Below are 19755 nucleotides of genomic sequence, written 5' to 3' on the forward strand. Positions count from 1 at the left end.
TCTCTCATGCCTTTTACAAGTAACATTAACACTTGTATTCAACTCCTCTTTTAACCTAGACAAATTCTTTGATCATATCTAGAAGAAGTTCTTTCATCTAGATGTAAAGGGAAATAGTTTCTGCTTAAACACACACACACACACACACACACACAGAAATGCAAAATTCTAGTAACTAATACCCTACATGATGCCCAGATGATGGAGTTCACAACGGTAACTGTATTATTATTTTCTCGAAAGGGAATCAATGTGATGCGAAACATGACATCTTTATTGAAATCTACATAATCTACCCACCTTATTATCCAGTTTTCTGGCTTCCATTTCAAACAAGACCACTCTATTATCCTTTATTTCTTCAGCTGAAATCTGAGTAGATAAGGTAAGTGCAAGAAAACAAGTTTTAGGGATTCTAATATATTCATGAAATATGTACTGATTTATTCTGTTATCTAATAATATATAAATATATACTGATATAAATGGATTCTAAAATGTTTAATAAGAAAATGGTGCCATTAAGAAAGATTTACTGTTATTTCTTTTATGTGTGTGAAATAAATATTTTCCAAAAATATGCCAAGTTAGCATTATGCAACTTCCCTTGTAAACGTGCTTGCCCAAACTGGATATCCCCTACTCCAGAGAAAAGTCAAAGCCCTTGAAGACTGAAGCTATCCTGTGCACAAAACAAACTAAAGCTTTTGAAACACTGAGAAGTCTGAGTAAATAATACCTAGTGAACTCTATAAATTGAAATGTCAGAACAATGTTTTCACTCAATGTAACTGAAACATATTCTACTTAAAAACAAATATCAGGCTACTATGCCCCAAAGCAATAAAGCTAACTACTGATAACATTCATTGTCCCGCAGAAGTCTACATGCCCAACAGTCTGCATTCTTATGCCTTTGGAAATCTAAACCAGAACAAAATAGCTGTTCAGAGAAATGTATCTGATAATCAAAACAACCCTCAAACATGGCTCCCTCAGGGAGCCAGGCTTGTATACTCAGAGATAGCTCAAGTTAGAAAACCATGACTCCAGAAAGTGGTCACCTGGACAGAAACTCTAGAAGATAAGGTATTTAAAAGCTTGGCATTATATAATTTGAAACCTAAGATACAGTAAAGCATATATTCATTTGCCTAGGGCCAGTAATCAGCAATGGAAGTTCTGAGTGGGAGGATGGGCAGCAGAGAACAAGCACAAAAAAACACAATATAGAGTTTATAGGTTCAATGGCCATGTCATAATATATATATTTAACATCCATCTGGAATTAAGTTCATTATGGAATGTATCTGTCATGTTGAGAGGACTGTTTCCCTGGTAGAGAGCCAAATTATTTAGATTATTGATGCATCCATGGAGGAGGGGCAAGTATCACCAAGATGCACCTGACTTCTAGAGGCAACTTGAAAAAATTGAAAGAAAGGACTCCCATACTGCATTTTTCTCCTTCTTTTTTGGCACATTTCTCATTTGTGATCACTAAAAGGCAAGGGTGGATGGAATGCAACATTCGAGATCAAATGATAAAGCATGGCTGTAGCACATTTGTCCGATATACAGACAATTTTAGTATGTCCTATTATGCTAACGCTTTTGAGGCAAAAGACAAATATTTTTACCGTAATGCTCCCTTTTCCTGCAGGTTTGCCATTTTTAAGCACTAGTGGTCGAGTTAGCTTCTTACTGGAAACAATCTGTTAAAATTGAAAAGTGATACAAGAGCTATTTCACTTCAACATGAGAATTTTTAAACTGAATAGTTTCGAGAAAAGACTGAATATAAAGTTCACTTTTTCTTTTCTTTCTTCTCTTTTTTTTGAGATGGGCTCTCGCTCTGTTGCTCAGGCTGGAGTGCAGTGGCATGACCACAGCTCACTGCAGCCATAAACTCCTGGGCTCAAACAATCTTCCTGCCTTAGCCTCCCTAGTAGCTGGGGCTACAGGCGCACACCACTACACCCAGCTAATTTTATTTTAGGATGGGGTCTCACTGTCTTGTTCAGGCTAGTCTTGAACTCCTGTCCTCAAGCAATCCTCCAGGCTTAGCCTCCCTGAGTGCTGGGATTACAGGTGTGAGCCACCATACCCAGAGAAGTTCTCTTAAAATCACTAGAAATGGAAACATTAAGTCTGTTCCTTAATTTAGAGATTCTTTAGACATTTAAAACACCCACACATTAAAAACTCATTGGAAAAAAACTTCCTAGGAGGCTACCCAGGCAGATACAATCTCCCAACCTACTATTTTCTTTACCAAGTACTTTAAAGTTTAACTTCTTCCTTGTAATGGAAAAAGAGGGCAAGATTCTCATCACATATTAAAATCACTGAGCTGAAACCCCTCGAGGTAAAAGGTAAGCCTCAGAACACTCAACAAATGGGATTCAATTTTTCTACCGACACACAACTTTAATATTTAACTCTCATAAAGTATTATATTGCTTCAAATTAATATAATTTAATATATATTAATAATATAACCAATACCTAGGTCCTTTCAAACAGATATAGTTCTGATATATTTCATATTTCACAAGGTCAATAGAATTTTTGCTACACTGTAATTTTTTTTCCAAAAAAGTTCTTCTTTAATTTTTCCTTTGATACTATTTATCAAAGTTTTAGAAAACTGATTAGTTCCATATTGCTCTTGAGACTTAGTAAATACATGACCTCCAAACAATTCAACCCTGAAAAATTCGTCAAAGACAAATTTAAGTGATAAACATCACCCACTGAGGAAAATGACTCCTCTTTCCTGAAGCCTTCCCCAATCTATACAGATAGTCATGATCTCTCCTTATAAATCAGACTGAGCAAGGAGCAAAATAGTGAGCCACAGGACATTCCCCTGCCCTGACCAAGCTTGTCATATACTGGGAAGACAGGTAATTAAGCAACTATAAAAAAAAAATAAGGTAAGAAGCAGTAGAGAATGCCAAGTGAGCTCAGTGAAGGGCTCCAAGCTAATGTAAGGGATCAGAGAAGGTTTATGGGGAGAGTGAGAAACTGATACACCTTAGGCTGTATCAAGAACAAGCCAGGTAAAGGGGTGGTGTTGAGGCATCAGTAGTCAAGAGGGACAAGTTATGCTAGTTAGAAAATCAGAGAAGTTGCTATTACTTTGCTAGCATTGATGACGTGAGCATAACAAAATTGTACTGAACTCTGCAGCAGCTAGAGCAGAGGTATTATTTATTGAAATGCTCAATGAAGCATCCTTACTCAAAAGAATTAACAGGCTTTGCCAGAAATGCATGTTCCCTGCCTTTCATAAAATAAGATAAACTGCATAATGTTCAAGCCAACCACATTAATACACATATATGAGCTCAGTCTTTAAAACGATTACATTTTTCAATTTTAAAAATTAAATGAACACTCATTGAAAACACCCAATTCATTGGTTAAAATTTTAGACAAAATAGAGATAGTGGCTATGTATACTCACTTGTCCAAGGGTACATTCACATTCTCCTAAGAAGTCATCATCGCTCAGCTCAACAGTTTTGTTGTCGATGTCATAAACCCCAAATTTCAATTTCTGAACAACTTCAAAGTAGTAATCAATAATAAATGTCTTGGAAAATTTGGGATTCAAGCAATTCTTAATCCTTTCTGTGCGTTCAACCTACACCCACCCCCCAAAACAAAAAAGTTTCTTCAGATCAAAGGTGCACTTGGATTCTAACATCTTTATGTACTAAACATAAATAAATATAGGCATGACAACTAAAGGAAGTTTCTATATGTGTATGAAGAATTCTACAATCAAGGACAAACTTTCTCAAAAAACTGCATTAACACGGGAGATGGTGTTATTATTTTTAACATTTTTTAAAAAAACTCTTCACATTGTTAAAAGAGCAATTCAGATTACTTGTCACTTGAAGTATTTAATATTACCTCATACCACTGTTGACCACTTGTACTCAGAAATAATACACATAAAGGGTCCGACTTTGACCCGACATCTGTATCCATAAGATTGCTACAGGAAACATTCAGCTCCACCTTCGTGACACACTGGGCAGCCATTTCTTGAGCTGTGGGAAAACCGATGAAATGAGAAAGTAAGTGAAATTGTGTCTTCAAGAAGCACACTCATTCCTGATGTAAATGGCTGAATTCTTAAGAAAAATTGTCAGAACAGGCTCACAGAAGAATGACTTTGCTAGTATGAGACTGTTTGTTATATGTGACTTCTCGGGATTTGGGTGCCTATTATTAGCTCATTGCAGTGATATTGCTAGGATATAACTCATTTACTGTATGAGAGTAAAATGCAGCTTTTAAGATGGCAAATAAGACATGCTAATCTTCTTTTCACCTTATTATACATTTTACTATTCAGGAAAGGTCCAAGTATATAATGTTGGTTCTTCCTTCACTTAAAGGTAAACATAGCATTATGCTACAGAACAAAACAGATTAAACTACAACCTTAATTTCATTTTTTAATTGTTTATTTAATAAGATACTGTGTGGGATATTTTCTATTTTAAAAGAATTTTGGCTAAGACTAAACCGGGGGCATAAAAGACCACAAATACCCTTCCTTCCACTCTGCCCCCAACTCCGAATATTTAGCAGCAGGGGTTCTCAATCTTGGGTACTTATTGGAACCATCTGGAGGAGCTTTCAAAGCTGCTGATGCCAGAGTCCAACATAAACAGATTTTCACTCGACTGGTTTAGGGTGCAACTTGGGCCTCAGCTCCTTAGATGATTCTAAAGTGTAGACAAGGTTGACACATTAGAGAGAGGTGTCGCCATCTCCCCTCATGACTTGCTAAGAAATACCAGAGTTAGCCTAACTTTCACAGACCTCTCCTCTCCCCAACCTCCAATCCATATATGGAAAGGACTGGGGACAGGGTGGAGTACTTGTTGGGGCTGGCCTTGAGTAGGGATGCAGTACTGAGGGTGAGCTGCTTTCCTCCCTGAACTGAGAAAATGAAAGAGACTGCGGGTGTCACCAAGAAGAGGAACCAGGCATTGCATTCCCTAGCTGGAGGACCACTTAGTCAGCCACCTAGAGTGAAGTGGAGGTTGATGGTGATAGGACAGGTTCTGGAAGTGGTAAGATACCTCTTCCCCTAAAGCTGCTGGCAAACGTCCTTACAATGTGGAGTATTTAATGTCCTTTGCCCTCCACTTTGAGCATTAGCTGAAATTCTAGCATACAGAAAAAATTCCACTCATCAGCCTATTATATCTAACAAGAGTAGGATCTCTGTGCTGAAGAAAATGCCTAATTAAGTCTGAAATAATAAGGATTACTATTGGAACAGCCTGTGGCAGTGTCAGAAAACAACTCATGCCTTATGAAAACTCCTTAATTACGCTAATGAACTCTAAAAAAACTCTAAAAAACAGTAGCAATCTTCAATGTATGTCAAAAATCAATACCAAGGCCGGGCGTGGTAGCTCACACCTGTAATCCTAGCACTCCGGGAGGCCGAGGTGGGAGTATCGTTTGAGCTCGGGAGTTCTAGACCAACCTGAGCAAGAGCGAGACTCTGTCTCTACTAAAACAAATAGAAAGAAATTAGCTGGACAACTAAATATATATATATAAATTAGTCGGGCATGGTGGCACATGTCTGTAGTCCCAGCTACTCGGGAGAATGAGGCAGTAGTATTGCTTGAGCCCAGGAGTTTGAGGTTGCTGTGAGCTAGGTTGATGTTCACTCTAGCTTGGGCAACAGAGTGAGAACTCTGTCTCAAAAAAAAGTAAAAAAAAAAAAAAAAAATCAGTACTACCATTTAAGATTCCTAAATTAATGGAGACTGAGAATAATGAGGTAGATTGCATAACCTTAGTAGTAACTGCTAGAAATTCCTTTTAAAAGTAATGCTACATGTGTATCCCTTTACCTAGAAAGAAAATCATTCCTTAATAAACAACAAAGTCGGCCGGGCGCGGTGGCTCACGCCTGTAATCCTAGCACTCTGGGAGGCCGAGGCGAGTGGATTGCTCAAGGTCAGGAGTTCAAAACCAGCCTGAGCGAGACCCCGTCTCTACCATAAAAATAGAAAGAAATTAATTGGCCAACTAATATATATATATATAAAAATCAGCCGGGCATGGTGGCTTGTGCCTGTAGTCCCAGCTACTTGGGAGGCTGAGGCAGGAGGATGGCTTGAGCCCAGGAGTTTGAGGTTGCTGTGAGCTAGGCTGACGCCACGGCACTCACTCTAGCCTAGGCAAGAAAGCTAGACTCTGTCTCAAAAAAAAAAAAATAAAATAAAATAAACAACAAAGTTCACAAATCCCCAATTTGTTTCCCAAATCCCATCCATACCCAGGGATATTGTAGTAAAACTAAAACTATTAATACTATGTCCTTTTATGAAGTTAGATTTTTGGGGGGTTGTTGTTTTGGCTTTTTTCTTTCTTTGCCATTTTAATATACATCAAAATAGTTAAGTATTAAAATACATAGTATTGACAATATGCACAAAAGATATCAAGGGCAAGAAGAAATCAATGAAGCAGTCAGAGGAGAATTAATAGTGCAAGTGAGACTTATCCTGCCTGGGTTTTGAAAGATTCAGTTTGAACAGGTAAAGTAAAAGACAGGAAAGAGCAGAATATCAGAAGGCACAGTGAGGACATCTCACCAGGTGTCACAGAAGTGAGCATCTATGTTAGAGAAAGCAAAGCTGGACAGGTAGAAGGTCCAAGCTTAGAGTGTCCTGAGAATCAGTCAGAAGAACTCAGTAGGTGGGTAACAAGATTTTACTACAAGTTCCTAAACTGGGGAAAATGGGACGAAATGGCTTATTTTAAAATGTCACTTGTCAAATCTCTTCTAATTCTACAGTGTCTTACAAGTTAGAACACTCTAACCTGATACCAATAAGGTCTCTTTATCAAGCAATAAACAGGATTAGAATTTAGCACCAAAAGTAGCATGTCTTCATACTGTCCAACTCAGAAGATTAGCTATTTCTTTTCTTTTCTTTTTTTTTTTTTTTGAGACAGAGTCACACTTTGTTGCCTAGGCTAGAGTGAGTGCCGTGGCGTCAGCCTAGCTCACAGCAATCTCAAACTCCTGGGCTCAAGCAATCCTTCTGCTTCAGCCTCCCAAGTAGCTGGGACTACAGGCATGCGCCACCATGCCCGGCTAATTTTTTCTATATATATTAGTTGGCCAATTAATTTCTTTCTATTTATAGTAGAGACAGGGTCTCGCTCTTGCTCAGGCTGGTTTCAAACTCCTGACCTCGAGCAATCCGCCCGCCTCGGCCTCCCAGAGAGCTAGGATTACAGGCATGAGCCACCTCGCCCAGCCTACTATTTCTTTTCTGAAGTATCAATAATAGAAAGCATTTGTAATAATAATGTTAATACAATAATCATTCCTCTTCCCCTTGAGTTATAAAAAAATTAAAAGTGCTAAAAACATAACAGGAGACAAGAGTTCATCAATAAGAAGGGAGAAATACCACAAAACACAAAAGCACACAGAAGGTAGATTTAATTTAAAGTTACCCATATCCATGAAGTCTCGGGCATATTGATATTGGGGACCTCATCCTCAATCCCTTCTTCCTTGGATTTTCCATTCTTCATTCTCCTCTTCTCCATCTCTGCCTAGTACCTCTCCCCCTTCTCCCATAGGAAAAACTGTGAGAATCCCTGAAGGCTCTGTCACCTCTTGGTCTTTGTCTGCATTTACCTCTCCTTTGATCATACCCCTTTCAAGCCTTCAGACAGCAATTGGTGCACAGTACTCCCCAAACCTACATCCCTCTCCCACACCCACCCCACCCCTACATACAATTTCTTTTTTCTCTTTTTTTCACATCTACTGTATTCAGCCCTGAATGAAGCATGCCCCCTTGATTTTCCCCTTCCTGTTCAATGCTCCCTATCATAGGCTCTAGAATCAAACTGCAAACTGCCTGATTTCTCATCCTGTGACGTTGGGCAAGAGCTGTAATCTCCATATTCCCTCCAGGTTTCCCCATCTATAAAATGAAGTAAGTGTGGGGAGTAGGTTGAAAATAAAATAAAGTAAAATGAAATAACTGTCCCTGCCTCAAAGGGTTGTCATGAGAATTGAACGAGCTACTATATTAAACAATGCCTAATATATGGTAAGTATTCAAATGTTTAGCATCAGTAGTAAGAGTAATGTATTATCACTACCTGCCTCCAGGGTCTGATCCTCTCTTATCTATCCCTTGTTTCTTATTTTTTATTATTCCATTCCATAATGATTATCCCGATTATTCCAATCCATAACAAGTTGCTCCTCAAATTTCAATTGCACTAATAGTAGCAGATTACTACTGTACAGGAAGATGATCAAATTTGGAGTAATGTATACCTGGGTTGAATCTTGCATCTTGTGCTAGCTGTGTGACCACATATATGTAACTTTAACTTCCTGAGCCTAGATTTCCTCATCAGTAAAAATGGAGACACTGCAAAAAACCCATAAATCTGGCATGTGCCAAGCATCTTGCTTTTTGTATCTAACACAGAATCTGTGGAATAATGTTAGTTGAAAGATTTTTTTTCTTTTACATAAGGTAGTTTGGAGACTTGTGAGTTGCATGTCTGTAATACCAAGCATCATGCAGTACGCTGTGGACAGACATAGAATGAGCAAGGATTGCTAAAGCTCCAGAACAACATATAGAGAATTCTCTATCAGCCACCAGAAAAGTCTTCAAATTTCCAAGGATGGGGGGAATTCAACAGAGACTGCCGATATTTATGTATGAAGTGAGTCTTACATCAAAGAAACACAACATGGCAGGACATTATATTTTTTCCATTAACCACTTCGGTACCAGCGTCGACTATAGTCGATAGCCACAGATGAAGGCACACAGCCAAGCGTCGACTTTAGCCAACAGCCATGGTATGACTTTTTTAATTTTTCATTTATCAAAATTGTGAACATTTAAAAATAACGTAATGAAAACATATATGTATATGTTACCTCTTCTGATTTACATTACAAGTAAAGCTGCCTGTAAAGTAAAACAAGCTTCCAGTGCTTTCAAGCTTTCCTCATCACACAAGAGCAAAATGGATTCGTCGTCAATGCACAGCACAAACTATGGTGTGGACTATGAGTGCCGGCTGTGGGCAAGGTTTCATGGCTGGTGTACCGAAGTGGTTAAAATACTCATACAAAAGCTACAAAAACAACATGTCAGGGTTAGCTGATTATTTAGCAAATTGCTAACAGTTACCCTACTGCATTGCTGGCAGGAAACAAATTTCCTCTATTAGTAGTATTCCTCCTGAAAAGGACTCTGACTGCAGCCTCATTTTCATTTAAAAACCCATATGACTGAATGGCAAATGGAAGAAATTACATAAACACTCAGGTCTGGAGCCTCATTAATAGCAACATTCATGAAGATGCTCTTTTCATTTCCTTTTAATGTACTTATCTAGTATATGATACACAACTTTTTTTTTTTTTTTTTTTTTTTTGAGACAGAGTCTCGCTTTGTTGCCCAGGCTAGAGTGAGTGCCGTGGCGTCAGCCTAGCTCACAGCAACCTCAAACTCCTGGGCTCGAGTGATCCTTCTGCCTCAGCCTCCCGGGTAGCTGGGACTACAGGCATGCGCCACCATGCCCGGCTAATTTTTTTATATATATATCAGTTGGCCAATTAATTTCTTTCTATTTATAGTAGAGACGGGGTCTCGCTCTTGCTCAGGCTGGTTTCGAACTCCTGACCTCGAGCAATCCGCCCGCCTCGGCCTCCCAAGAGCTAGGATTACAGGCGTGAGCCACAGCGCCCGGCCTGATACACAACTTTTTAAAAGAGCAATAGGATATCTTATCTACAAACTATGATGAGAGAAAATAAAACAAATATTTTATATCCTTTGTGTACAGAAAAATAAGGGATTGGCAGGGACAAGTGATGAGGCAGAGGAATGCATGAGCAACTAAAAAATGATTCTATGTAGTATTTTACTCCACAAAGAGTAAGATGATAAAGAGGAAAGAAAGAAATAGGCTCTACAGTACATATTACTTACTGGAGAATTGCTTGATTCGAACTCCTCTTCTGAAATGCAAATAACCCCTAAAAATACTAAAAATATATCAACCATTCTCCCAGTCGCCCTAACTTTTTGAATCAACATTATAACACCGATAATCCAAAGGAACTGAAAATTACAGCCTAATATTTGAAGTGGCACTTGACATGTGAAAGTTAAGGCATATGGTTATTCCCACGCTCTGGCTAAAATCTTAACTGCTTCCTCTTTTCTCTTCTTCCCCTAAACCTACTCTTAGATTTACTCAGTAAAGATTTCATGGAGGTTCTGCCTAATACAACCCAAATCTCTCTCCAACAAGGACACACAGACCCTTCCTGTACCCAGTAGCAACCCTATTTCAGGTCTTCCATATCTCTCATCTGCCTACTATAATAGTCTCCTAATAGGTATTCTAATGCCATCTTCTCTCCACATCGTAATTTCATCACTCTCCATTAAAACAAAAAAATGACTACTAGCTGCCAGGGGCCTACCATAGTCCAATGAGCTAAGCCTGCAATTCATGACTCTGCCAACATCTGACCCTAGCCTGCCTGAACAGCAGCTACCTCTGCCTATCTAAGTTCTTCAAGATCCACATCAAATGATACTTGCTCCATAAAGCTGTTGCTTATACCCTCCTAATGCTTATATGGTACTGATCCCATTTTCTTCCCATTCTTGCTACTTGTGTGTGTGGCTCATCATCCTATCTATTTACTATGAGCTGAAGACAATGACCATGTTTACTGCTTCCTCTTCTTCCTGAAGCATGACATCTGGCACAGGTTATTCACAGAAGAAAGAACAGTAACTTTGGAGTCGGCAGATGTGGTTCAAATTTCTTTCCCACCATTTATTTGGGCGTGTCACCTTTGTCACATTATCTATCTAAACCTCACTCTTCTCATCTATAAAATGGGGATTAAAAAAATACCTGACAGGCTGGGCGTTGTGGCTTGTACCTGTAATCCTAGCACTATGCAAGGCTGAGGCGGGAGGACTGCTCAAGGTCAGGAGTTCAAAACTAGCCTGAGCAAGGGTGAGACCCTGTCTCTACTAAAAATAGAAAGAAATTAGCTGGACAACTAAAAATATATAGAAAAAATAAGCTGGGCATGGTGGCACATGCCTGTGGTCCCAGCTACTCAGGAGGCTGAGGCAGAAGGATTGCTTGAGCCCAGGAGTTTTGAGGTTGCTGTGAGCTAGGCTGATGCCACGGCACTCTACCCCAGGTGACAGAGGGAGACCCTGTCTCAAAAAAAAACAAACAAAAAACCTGACAGTTGAAGGTCTACAGCATGCTCTATGAATTATAGCAATTATTTTATTAACTACTCAAATATTTTAATTAAATGTCTCAGCATAGAGGGCTTATTATTAAGTAGAAAGATATAAAGCAACTTTCTCATCCTTATTTATGAAGAACTTCTTGAAATGATATTAAAACAATCTTTGGGATTTACACAAATTAATTTGCCAAAGCAGTTAGCCTTGACTACAGACAAGTGCTAATTTCCCTAAATCCTCTCAGAGGGGTTTGTTTACCTAATCTACAGTTCCGTAGTAACTGCATGGGGGACAGAAACCCAGGCCCCTGTCTGTGACTCAAAATTTCTCCTACAATAATTGACAGGACGAAGTCAGTGCCCACCTACCAATCCCTTTAGTAAACTTCCTTCAGTCTTGAGCTACAAAATAAAAAGGTTGGCCTACATTTAAAAAATCCTAGGAGGTTCCTTGTGATTCTAATACCACGATTCACTAACTGCTATTCCCCAGTAGATCCTGCCTGACCACTACGGAAAGTAAACAAGGGTAACCTTGGGGCAGCTGGAACCCGGTCCAGCAACATCAGCAATAAACACCCTAGGCAGAGTTTCTCGAACTCTGTGGCTTAGAACAGTAATTAAGTGTCCCTTTTGAAAATAAAGAGAGGGAGGGGTAATATGGCTATAAATCCAAAAGCTGCTACACTACTGGGAGGTCCAGGTCAAACTAGCAAGTGTACACACTGGTATTAAGAGCTTACCGCGTACCCGTTATTATGCTAAGGACTGTGGGGACTGCATACTGCAATAGAAGACCTTGTAGCTTACTATATGCAAATTGGGGAGATCCACTCTTGCAACAATTATTTACTGAATACCTTCTATGATGTTCTCAATGTGGGAAGAGGAAAACGAAAGCAAAAATAAATACTCAGCTATTTATGTATAAATAGAATATACGACAATGTAGGATTGCAGTACAGATAGGGAACAATCAAAGTGCCCTTGAATCTGAAGAAGCTCTCTAGAGATTTCTATTTTTATTGAGGATTAAAACTATATCCACCATATATTGCTTGATGACTTAGGATATAGAAAAAATAAAAATTTAAAAAATTTAAAAATTAGACTATAGTTCACTGTAAAAGAAGTTGCATTCATGTTGCCACTGACTGTTGGATTTTTTTTTTCACCTTTAATAAAGGTAGAGAGTAAGAGAATGGGGAGTAGAAGAAAAAGGGGAAAGAAAATACAGTTAATAATTCCATACATCTGGGTAGTGTGGGGTTTTTACAATTTTCAAAGTGCTTCCAAATAATATATTATCTTCTGAATCTCACAAAAACTGTGAGTTGGGCAGTACAATGATTACTTAATGTATGGTGAGAGGTCCATACATCATAGCTATAATATAAAGCATTCCAATATTTGAATTAGTTACCCCAGAATATGCTGACAATTTTCCGTACATTGTTAATTGTCCAGACAATGCATAGTGCCTATTAGGAGGAAAAAATGACTTTCTTCAAAAAGGTTAAATTACTCATCTAAGATCACAAAGCTAGTAAGTGGCAGTATCACACCAAGAATCCAGATGTTTTTCCCCTCATGCCAAAATGCCCTGAGGGAACTAAAGTCTCTAATTAATAGTTATATAGCTGTCAATTAAAACTAATACAAATAAAAAATAAATAAACCTCATAAATGTATACAATTATGATTTGTCAATTAAAAACAATATAAAGGCCGGGCGCTGTGGCTCACGCCTGTAATCCTAGCTCTTGGGAGGCCGAGGCGGGCGGATTGCTCAAGGTCAGGAGTTCAAAACCAGCCTGAGCAAGAGCGAGACCCCGTCTCTACTATAAACAGAAAGAAATTAATTGGCCAACTGATATATATATATAAAAAAAATTAGCCGGGCATAGTGGCGCATGCCTGTAGTCCCAGCTACTCGGGAGGCTGAGGCAGAAGGATCACTCGAGCCCAGGAGTTTGAGGTTGCTGTGAGCTAGGCTGACGCCATGGCACTCACTCTAGCCTGGACAACAAAGTGAGACTCTGTCTCAAAAAAAAAAAAAAAAAAAAAAAAAATATAAAAATTAAATACTTAGTATAATAGTAATATTCTCTAATTAATTTCCTTATGGCTTGTTTGTTACGATATCAAATGCAATACTCAGCCTGATACAAATTAATAAAGAAATAGGATCTTTAAAATTACATGGTTAATATTTAGGCTACAAGTATTACTATCTTTCTTAAACAAAGGTAACCAGAATTACGATGGCTTGCCAAGGAGTAGAAGAACTAGAATGGTTTACACTATATTTACATCATAGCAGGTTTTCTTCAAGATAGCCCATTAAATTGTAAATTACTTTAGGCTAAGGAAGCATTTTCTTCTTGCTAGGGTATCTAAACACATACAGGTCTACCATGCAGGTACTGCTGGACCATCTTAGGTCAGCAACATTCATTCTCAGGAATATGCTACACTTAATACCAGACTCTGAGAGTAAAAAACTTACATTAAAGGAATTTAAAATGAGCTTGTTTTGTATTTAGTAAAAAAGTGATGCTCAGGTTTTTTGTGTTTTTTTTTTTTTTTTATCTCCACAGGGGATACTAGAAATTGGGATAGGGAATTATGCCAAGCATAAAAGTACATAAAACAAAGAAAATGGCATGCTTTCTTTTAATATGAAAAAGGGACAAACAGGAAGGATCTCTAGATCGCCCATCAAAAAACTGGACTCTGGGTCCACATCAGTCACACATCACAATGGTGGGCACATTGGCAAGTGCTCTAACTTCTCTGGGCCTCAATTTTTTTTCAACTGTTAAACCTAAGAGTTGAGTCAATCCCTTTAAGTAACTCCCAGATTCTCTTCCAGTTAATGCTCTATGACTCTAATTTAATTACAGTGAATACGAAACTTGCTTAGGAAGTGACATTAAATTACTTAAAAAATGAATAGAAAACATCAGAAAATTTATAACAACAAAAAAGAGAAATGGAAGAAAAAGGATAAAGTTTTCCAAATTCAGTCTCTATCTCTCACTATGGAAAAAGCTGTCTCTGAAAAAAATATATATATATCTGGATACTTTTCCACTAGTTAGTTACCTTTGCTTGAAACTCTTATTAAATTCTCAGATGTCAGGCCCAGCGCAGTGGCTCACACCTGTAATCCTAGCACTCTGGGAGGCTGAGGTGTGAGGACTGCTCAAGGTCAGGAGTTCGAAACCAGCCTGAGCAAGAGTGAGACCCCGTCTCTACTATAAATAGAAAGAAATTAATTGGCCAACTAATATATACAGAAAAAATTAGCTGGGCATGGTGGCACATGTCTGTAGTCCCAGCTACTCAGGAGGCTGAGGCAGCAGGATTGCTTGAGCCCAGGAGTTTGAGGTTGCTGTGAGCTAGGCTGACGCCACGACACTCACTCTAGCCTGGGCAACAAAGTGAGACCCTGTCTCAAAAAAAAAAAAAAAAATCCATGGAATCTCATATTATTAAGCTCTCACCGTACATCATGGCTGCAAAAGGAATCAGCTTCTGGCCACTCCTAAAATAAAATGTTTCCAGAACATTTGAACTATTCCAGATTCTTGAACTATCCTCAACAAAATCTAAATAGGGATACTACAGCTGATACTTGGACATGCAGAATTGAGGAAAGCAGGAGTTAATACCAAAGAGTTGATACTTAATCACTCTAACTTCAAAAATAAAAAGTATGTGCAGTTACATTGTCCTTATTGCTACAAAGTAAGCAATCAACTAAGGACCGTTCTTTAATTTCTGTAGAAAATCCTGAAGATACATTGTTCTATTTCATGATCCATGGCAGGCTATAGAGTTTACTAAACATGTGTTTCAGGTTATACTACTTTCTAATCCCTTGTTCTGGAAATATCACTGATTGTATTTTCAAACCTATCAAATGAACAGTTCATCATAGGTTCACATAGTAAGATATATGAACTAAAATAAAATCTAAAGTCACTGGCTGACTGGGGCCCCTCTTGGCCAAGGGCATATCCTAAAACTAAATTGCCTGGCACAAGGAGGGAGGTCAGACATGCCTCATCATGCCCCTGCCTTCTTGGAGATATCCTTTGTAACCCATTAACAGGCCTAAGGGTATGCAAAACAAAACAGCAGGTCCTTAATATGTCCTACATTTTTGTCTCTAATTAACAGACAGAGCTCCTTATCTTAAAACATTCCAAGCCCTTTGACAAAGCTTCATGTCTTTAACCAATTATAAGTCAAAGAATCTTTAAAACTACCTATAAGCCTGTAAGCCCCCCTGCACCCCACTTCGAAGTGGCCCACCTTTTCGGGCCAAACCAATGTATGCCTTCCATATATTGATTTGTGACTTTACCTGTAACCGCTGTCTCCCTGAAATGTATAAAACCAAACTGTATCCCAACCACAGCGAGTCCACTTGCTCAAGGCTCCTTGGGCGTGGCTCCACATCATAGTCCTCAAATTTGGTTCAGAAATAAATCTCTTTAAAATTATGTTACAAAGTTTGCCTTCTTTTCCATTGATGAATATTAATAAAAGTTAGAAGCAGTGACAATATCTCAGTATTGCCTCGCTTTATACAACATGCATCTCGGCAAAGTTGGCTATATAGTATAAATCTACAAAGTGAATCATCTTTTACCCTTGGTAAAAATCTGAGCTGCTTCCTATACCTGAAAATCCCAACCGCTCAGTTGAAAAGTTTTAAAATTAAAAAGACTCAGTAAAGCTGGCCAGCTGTGCAGCAGGCAAGCTGGATATTATATTAAGGCACATCAACCTGCAGAGACTAAAGTCCCTTGGGGTTCTTGTTCCCCTTAGAGCACTTTAAGAACTTTCCACCTTTTGGAATTTTCCAGATGTTGAACTTCTCACCTGCCCTAGGATCTAGGAAGCGTCAGCTCTAAATGCATACTTTCCAAAACCTGGCTCCCTTCCTCCTCTTCTTAGCTGAGTATATATAATATTTCATTGGGCAAGACTGGCATTTCACATTTTGTCACTATGTGCTCCTCTCTAGTTAATAGTGAAGTTTAAAACTTTAGTTTAAAGCTGCAGGGAGGACGGGGGAAAAAATAAAAAAATAATAAAGCTGCAACAACCACAATCACTTTGTTTTTAAGGTTTAAAAGTTTGTATATTGTGCAAAGACTATCTGTTGAGATGTTTATACATTCCCTGATTTCAAGATTATTCCTCTCATGGTTGCTTAGCACATACATTTCAGCTGTTTTTAACTTTCTGGCAAACCCCTTTCTTTCTATTTCCCAATCATGAACACTTTAATAGTACTATTCATTCATTCAATGCTCATTCAAAAAATATTTATATATCACCTACTGTGTGTCAGGTGCTATTCTAAGGTGCTGGGGAGCCAAAAATGAACAAAACAGACAAGTATCCCTACCCTCAAGAAGTTAGTTACACTATGGGGAGGCAGACAATAATAAAGAAAAATAAAAAAATATATAGTATGTTAGGCAGTAGTAAGTTCTAAAGAGTAAAATAAAGCAGGAAAGGGAAGCAAGAACTATTGAAGGTGGGTTGCAATTTTAGATATTCTATAAACATTGTGACAACACCATCAAGAAATATTTGTTTTGATTTCACTTTAAAAAAAAAATTCTGACCCCTAAACAGATGAAAATGTGAACAGACAAGTTCCTCTTTACAGTTGCATATATCTATTTTAACATGTATTGACTATCTCCTTAAAGGCTACAGGCATGGTAAACTAAAAGCTCAGAAAACTGAAGTAGCCTGATGACAATGCATATTGCAACCACAGTGTTGCTTTGGTAATTTTCACAGGAACTAGACATAATATACCCATTTGGTAAGAGGACATTTCAAAATGATTTACTGAAATCAGTATGCAGTATTTCTTTCTATTTTCATGGGGAAACTGAGGGCAAGGAAAACTATGTATAAAGCTATACCAGGAATTGATAGGAGCTGGGATACAGTGTGAACTAGGTATCTGAACCAGTGCTGTAAGGAAACTATTCCGGCAATGGTGATAGATTGTAAAGAGTATACGAAAATAAAATGTGCAATAATTAGGTTTCCTTAAATGTATGTGGAAATGAAGATGATCGTCTATAAAGTATTCACAGTTAGAGGCAAAATTAGGAGAGGTGTCCAGTCATTATATAACCCTTAATAGCAGAAGAATTCTTTTGGTTCTACCACCCTGGAACCTCATTCTTCTCTCCATTCTTTAGACGCTAGACCTGAGAGAAGAAATCCTGAAAGAGAACTGCACTCTTCATTGTGGGGTTTGTGTCAGACACATTTTAGTCTGTGGGTTCCTGAATTCAGCACCTACTTACATCCAAAGAGCCTCGGCATGGTCCAATTCCCAGTGTGAAAATTTTCAGCCCAAGTAGGATGTATTTTTCCAATTCCTAACCTAAAAGGAATTGCCTTTTGAAAAATTCTCACAAAGGTGAACAGTGGCCCTGGGTACCACAGATGAATACCCAAGACATTCACTGATGTCACTACAATTGTCGTTACACATGTTACCTGTTTTCAGTTCCCTTTTCTTTTCCCACCCTTTGCTGTTTCCCTCTACCTATGATCTAGGCCTGTACAAGTTTTGTCTGGCTCTAGCTGGCAGCACTCAAGAGCTAGAGTTTGCTGACCCTAATTGGTGACAACAGCAGGATGTATGTAGCTACATCTAGTTATCACTAACTATATGCTAGGCACTTTGCTAAGTGTTTTACAAATATCTTATTTAATCCTCATAACAAGCCTGTGACACAGGAGGTATTTTATCTTCCTTTTACAAATGCAGAAACAGGCCCTAAATGATTAAGTACCCTGGCCAAGGTCATACAGCTCACAAACCTCAAAGCACAGATTTGAAACCTAAGCATCAGTCTTATCCAAAAGAACAAGGTTCTTTTACATTGACCTATAAAGGCTGTGCCCTAAAATCATACAGACCTGAGTTCCAACCTTAATGCTACCATTTACCACTTACTGTTATTTGGTGAGTTATTCAACCTGAGATTCCTGGAGTATGAAACAGAGTAACAGCACCACTTCAACATGTTGTTATTAACATTAAATAAGCTAACATATATAAAAATTGTCTAGCAGAGTTATTATGGGACGCTGTAATCAATAATTGCTATATTAAACCCCACCCTTCCTTCTATTTGATTATCTGTTGTAGAGGCAGCCACGAAAAGATAACACTAAGGATAAGCAAAAATTGCAAATGATCAGGAAGCACAACATTAATGGTCAATTCCAGTTTTTCAGTTCCAGCACTGAAAAACGAATGTAACAGCACTTCCTCCACACCCCTGTAGTAGTGAACCCAAAACACTAGACAGAAGAATTTCGAAGCTGGAGCAGGAACAGCAACTGCTAGGACACGTCTCCTCGCAACCTCCTCGCTTCACTCCGGAAGAGTCGCCCACCCCACCTGGCAGCTTCTCCTCCTGGGCTGCTCTGAAGCGCGCCCCGTTCATCAGGGCATTCGCTTCACCTAGAGTATGGTGTGGGGTCCCTACCCGTCTCCCCGGTGGGCGCTGCAGGCATTTTAGGGCCCGTCACCCTTCTCTTGGCCACAAGCCCAACCCTCTCCGCTGAGGGCAGCCAGGCGGATCCCAGGCACCACCCCTTCAGGTGCGCGACCGACCGCCAGGTCCCGCCGCCCAGAGCTAAGCCGAAGTTGAGGCTCTTCCAGAAGGCACCGGGCCTGGCCCAGCCGCCGACCAAGCGTTCAGCGGCCCGGGAGCCCCGCGCGCGCCCCGCCGATCCCCGGCCGGCGAAGCGCAGAGTGCACTCCCGGAGCCAGGGCCCAGTGGGCCTCGCCGCGCGGAGCCCGCGGGCTCGGATTCTGCAGGCCAGGACTTTCCTCTTCCCCCGGGGGTGTTGGGAGGTTGCGGGGGGCCCCCCCCCCAGAAACAGGGTGAGGCCCCCACTCACGTGCCGGTCTTCTGGGTGGAAGTCGAGCGCTGGTGCCGAACAGACCAGCAACGTCCGCAGCGTAGCGCAAACCACCCGGGATTCACCAGAACCAAGGGCTGGACGGGCAGAGGGGCGGGGCGGGGGCGCAAGGGGGCGGGTCAAAGGCGTGCCCCGCCCACTGTCATCCTGCGCGAGCTCCGCCCACCCCGGCCGCAGCCCCGCCCTTTATTCCCTGCACCGGGGAGGCTGGCGCTTCTCGGTTACTGCGGAGGTCGCTCGCCTACAGAAAACCGAAAGTTGACTTCAGGCATTACACAAAGTTGTGTGGTGCACCAAAATTAATTCCTGAAGAATAAAGAAATTAAAATATTTGATAAAATGTATCCTATATCTGAACCGAGAAAAATTCTCAACATGAAAATAGTGAAATATGTACTGGCTCTTAACCATACTTATTTACAGCGTTT

The 19755-nt window shown here is 39.7% G+C and overlaps 1 protein-coding gene across 1 annotated transcript in view; it reads right to left on the reverse strand.

Moving 5' to 3' along the window:
• Nucleotides 1-19424, reverse strand: part of CPNE3 (copine 3) — a 44722-nt gene extending 25298 nt beyond the window's left edge. The window contains exons 1-5 of the mRNA XM_076005176.1: nucleotides 19307-19424; nucleotides 3928-4067; nucleotides 3473-3652; nucleotides 1641-1715; nucleotides 301-372 (exon numbers count right to left, since the gene is read on the reverse strand). Coding sequence (XP_075861291.1) covers nucleotides 301-372; nucleotides 1641-1715; nucleotides 3473-3652; nucleotides 3928-4059 — 459 coding nt within the window. The 5' untranslated portion in view covers nucleotides 4060-4067; nucleotides 19307-19424. The remainder of the gene's footprint in view (nucleotides 1-300; nucleotides 373-1640; nucleotides 1716-3472; nucleotides 3653-3927; nucleotides 4068-19306) is intronic.
• Between the last annotated feature and the right edge of the window lie 331 nt (nucleotides 19425-19755).

This window comes from Microcebus murinus, chromosome 7 (genome assembly GCF_040939455.1).
Source record: "Microcebus murinus isolate Inina chromosome 7, M.murinus_Inina_mat1.0, whole genome shotgun sequence".
NCBI lineage: Eukaryota > Metazoa > Chordata > Mammalia > Primates > Cheirogaleidae > Microcebus > Microcebus murinus.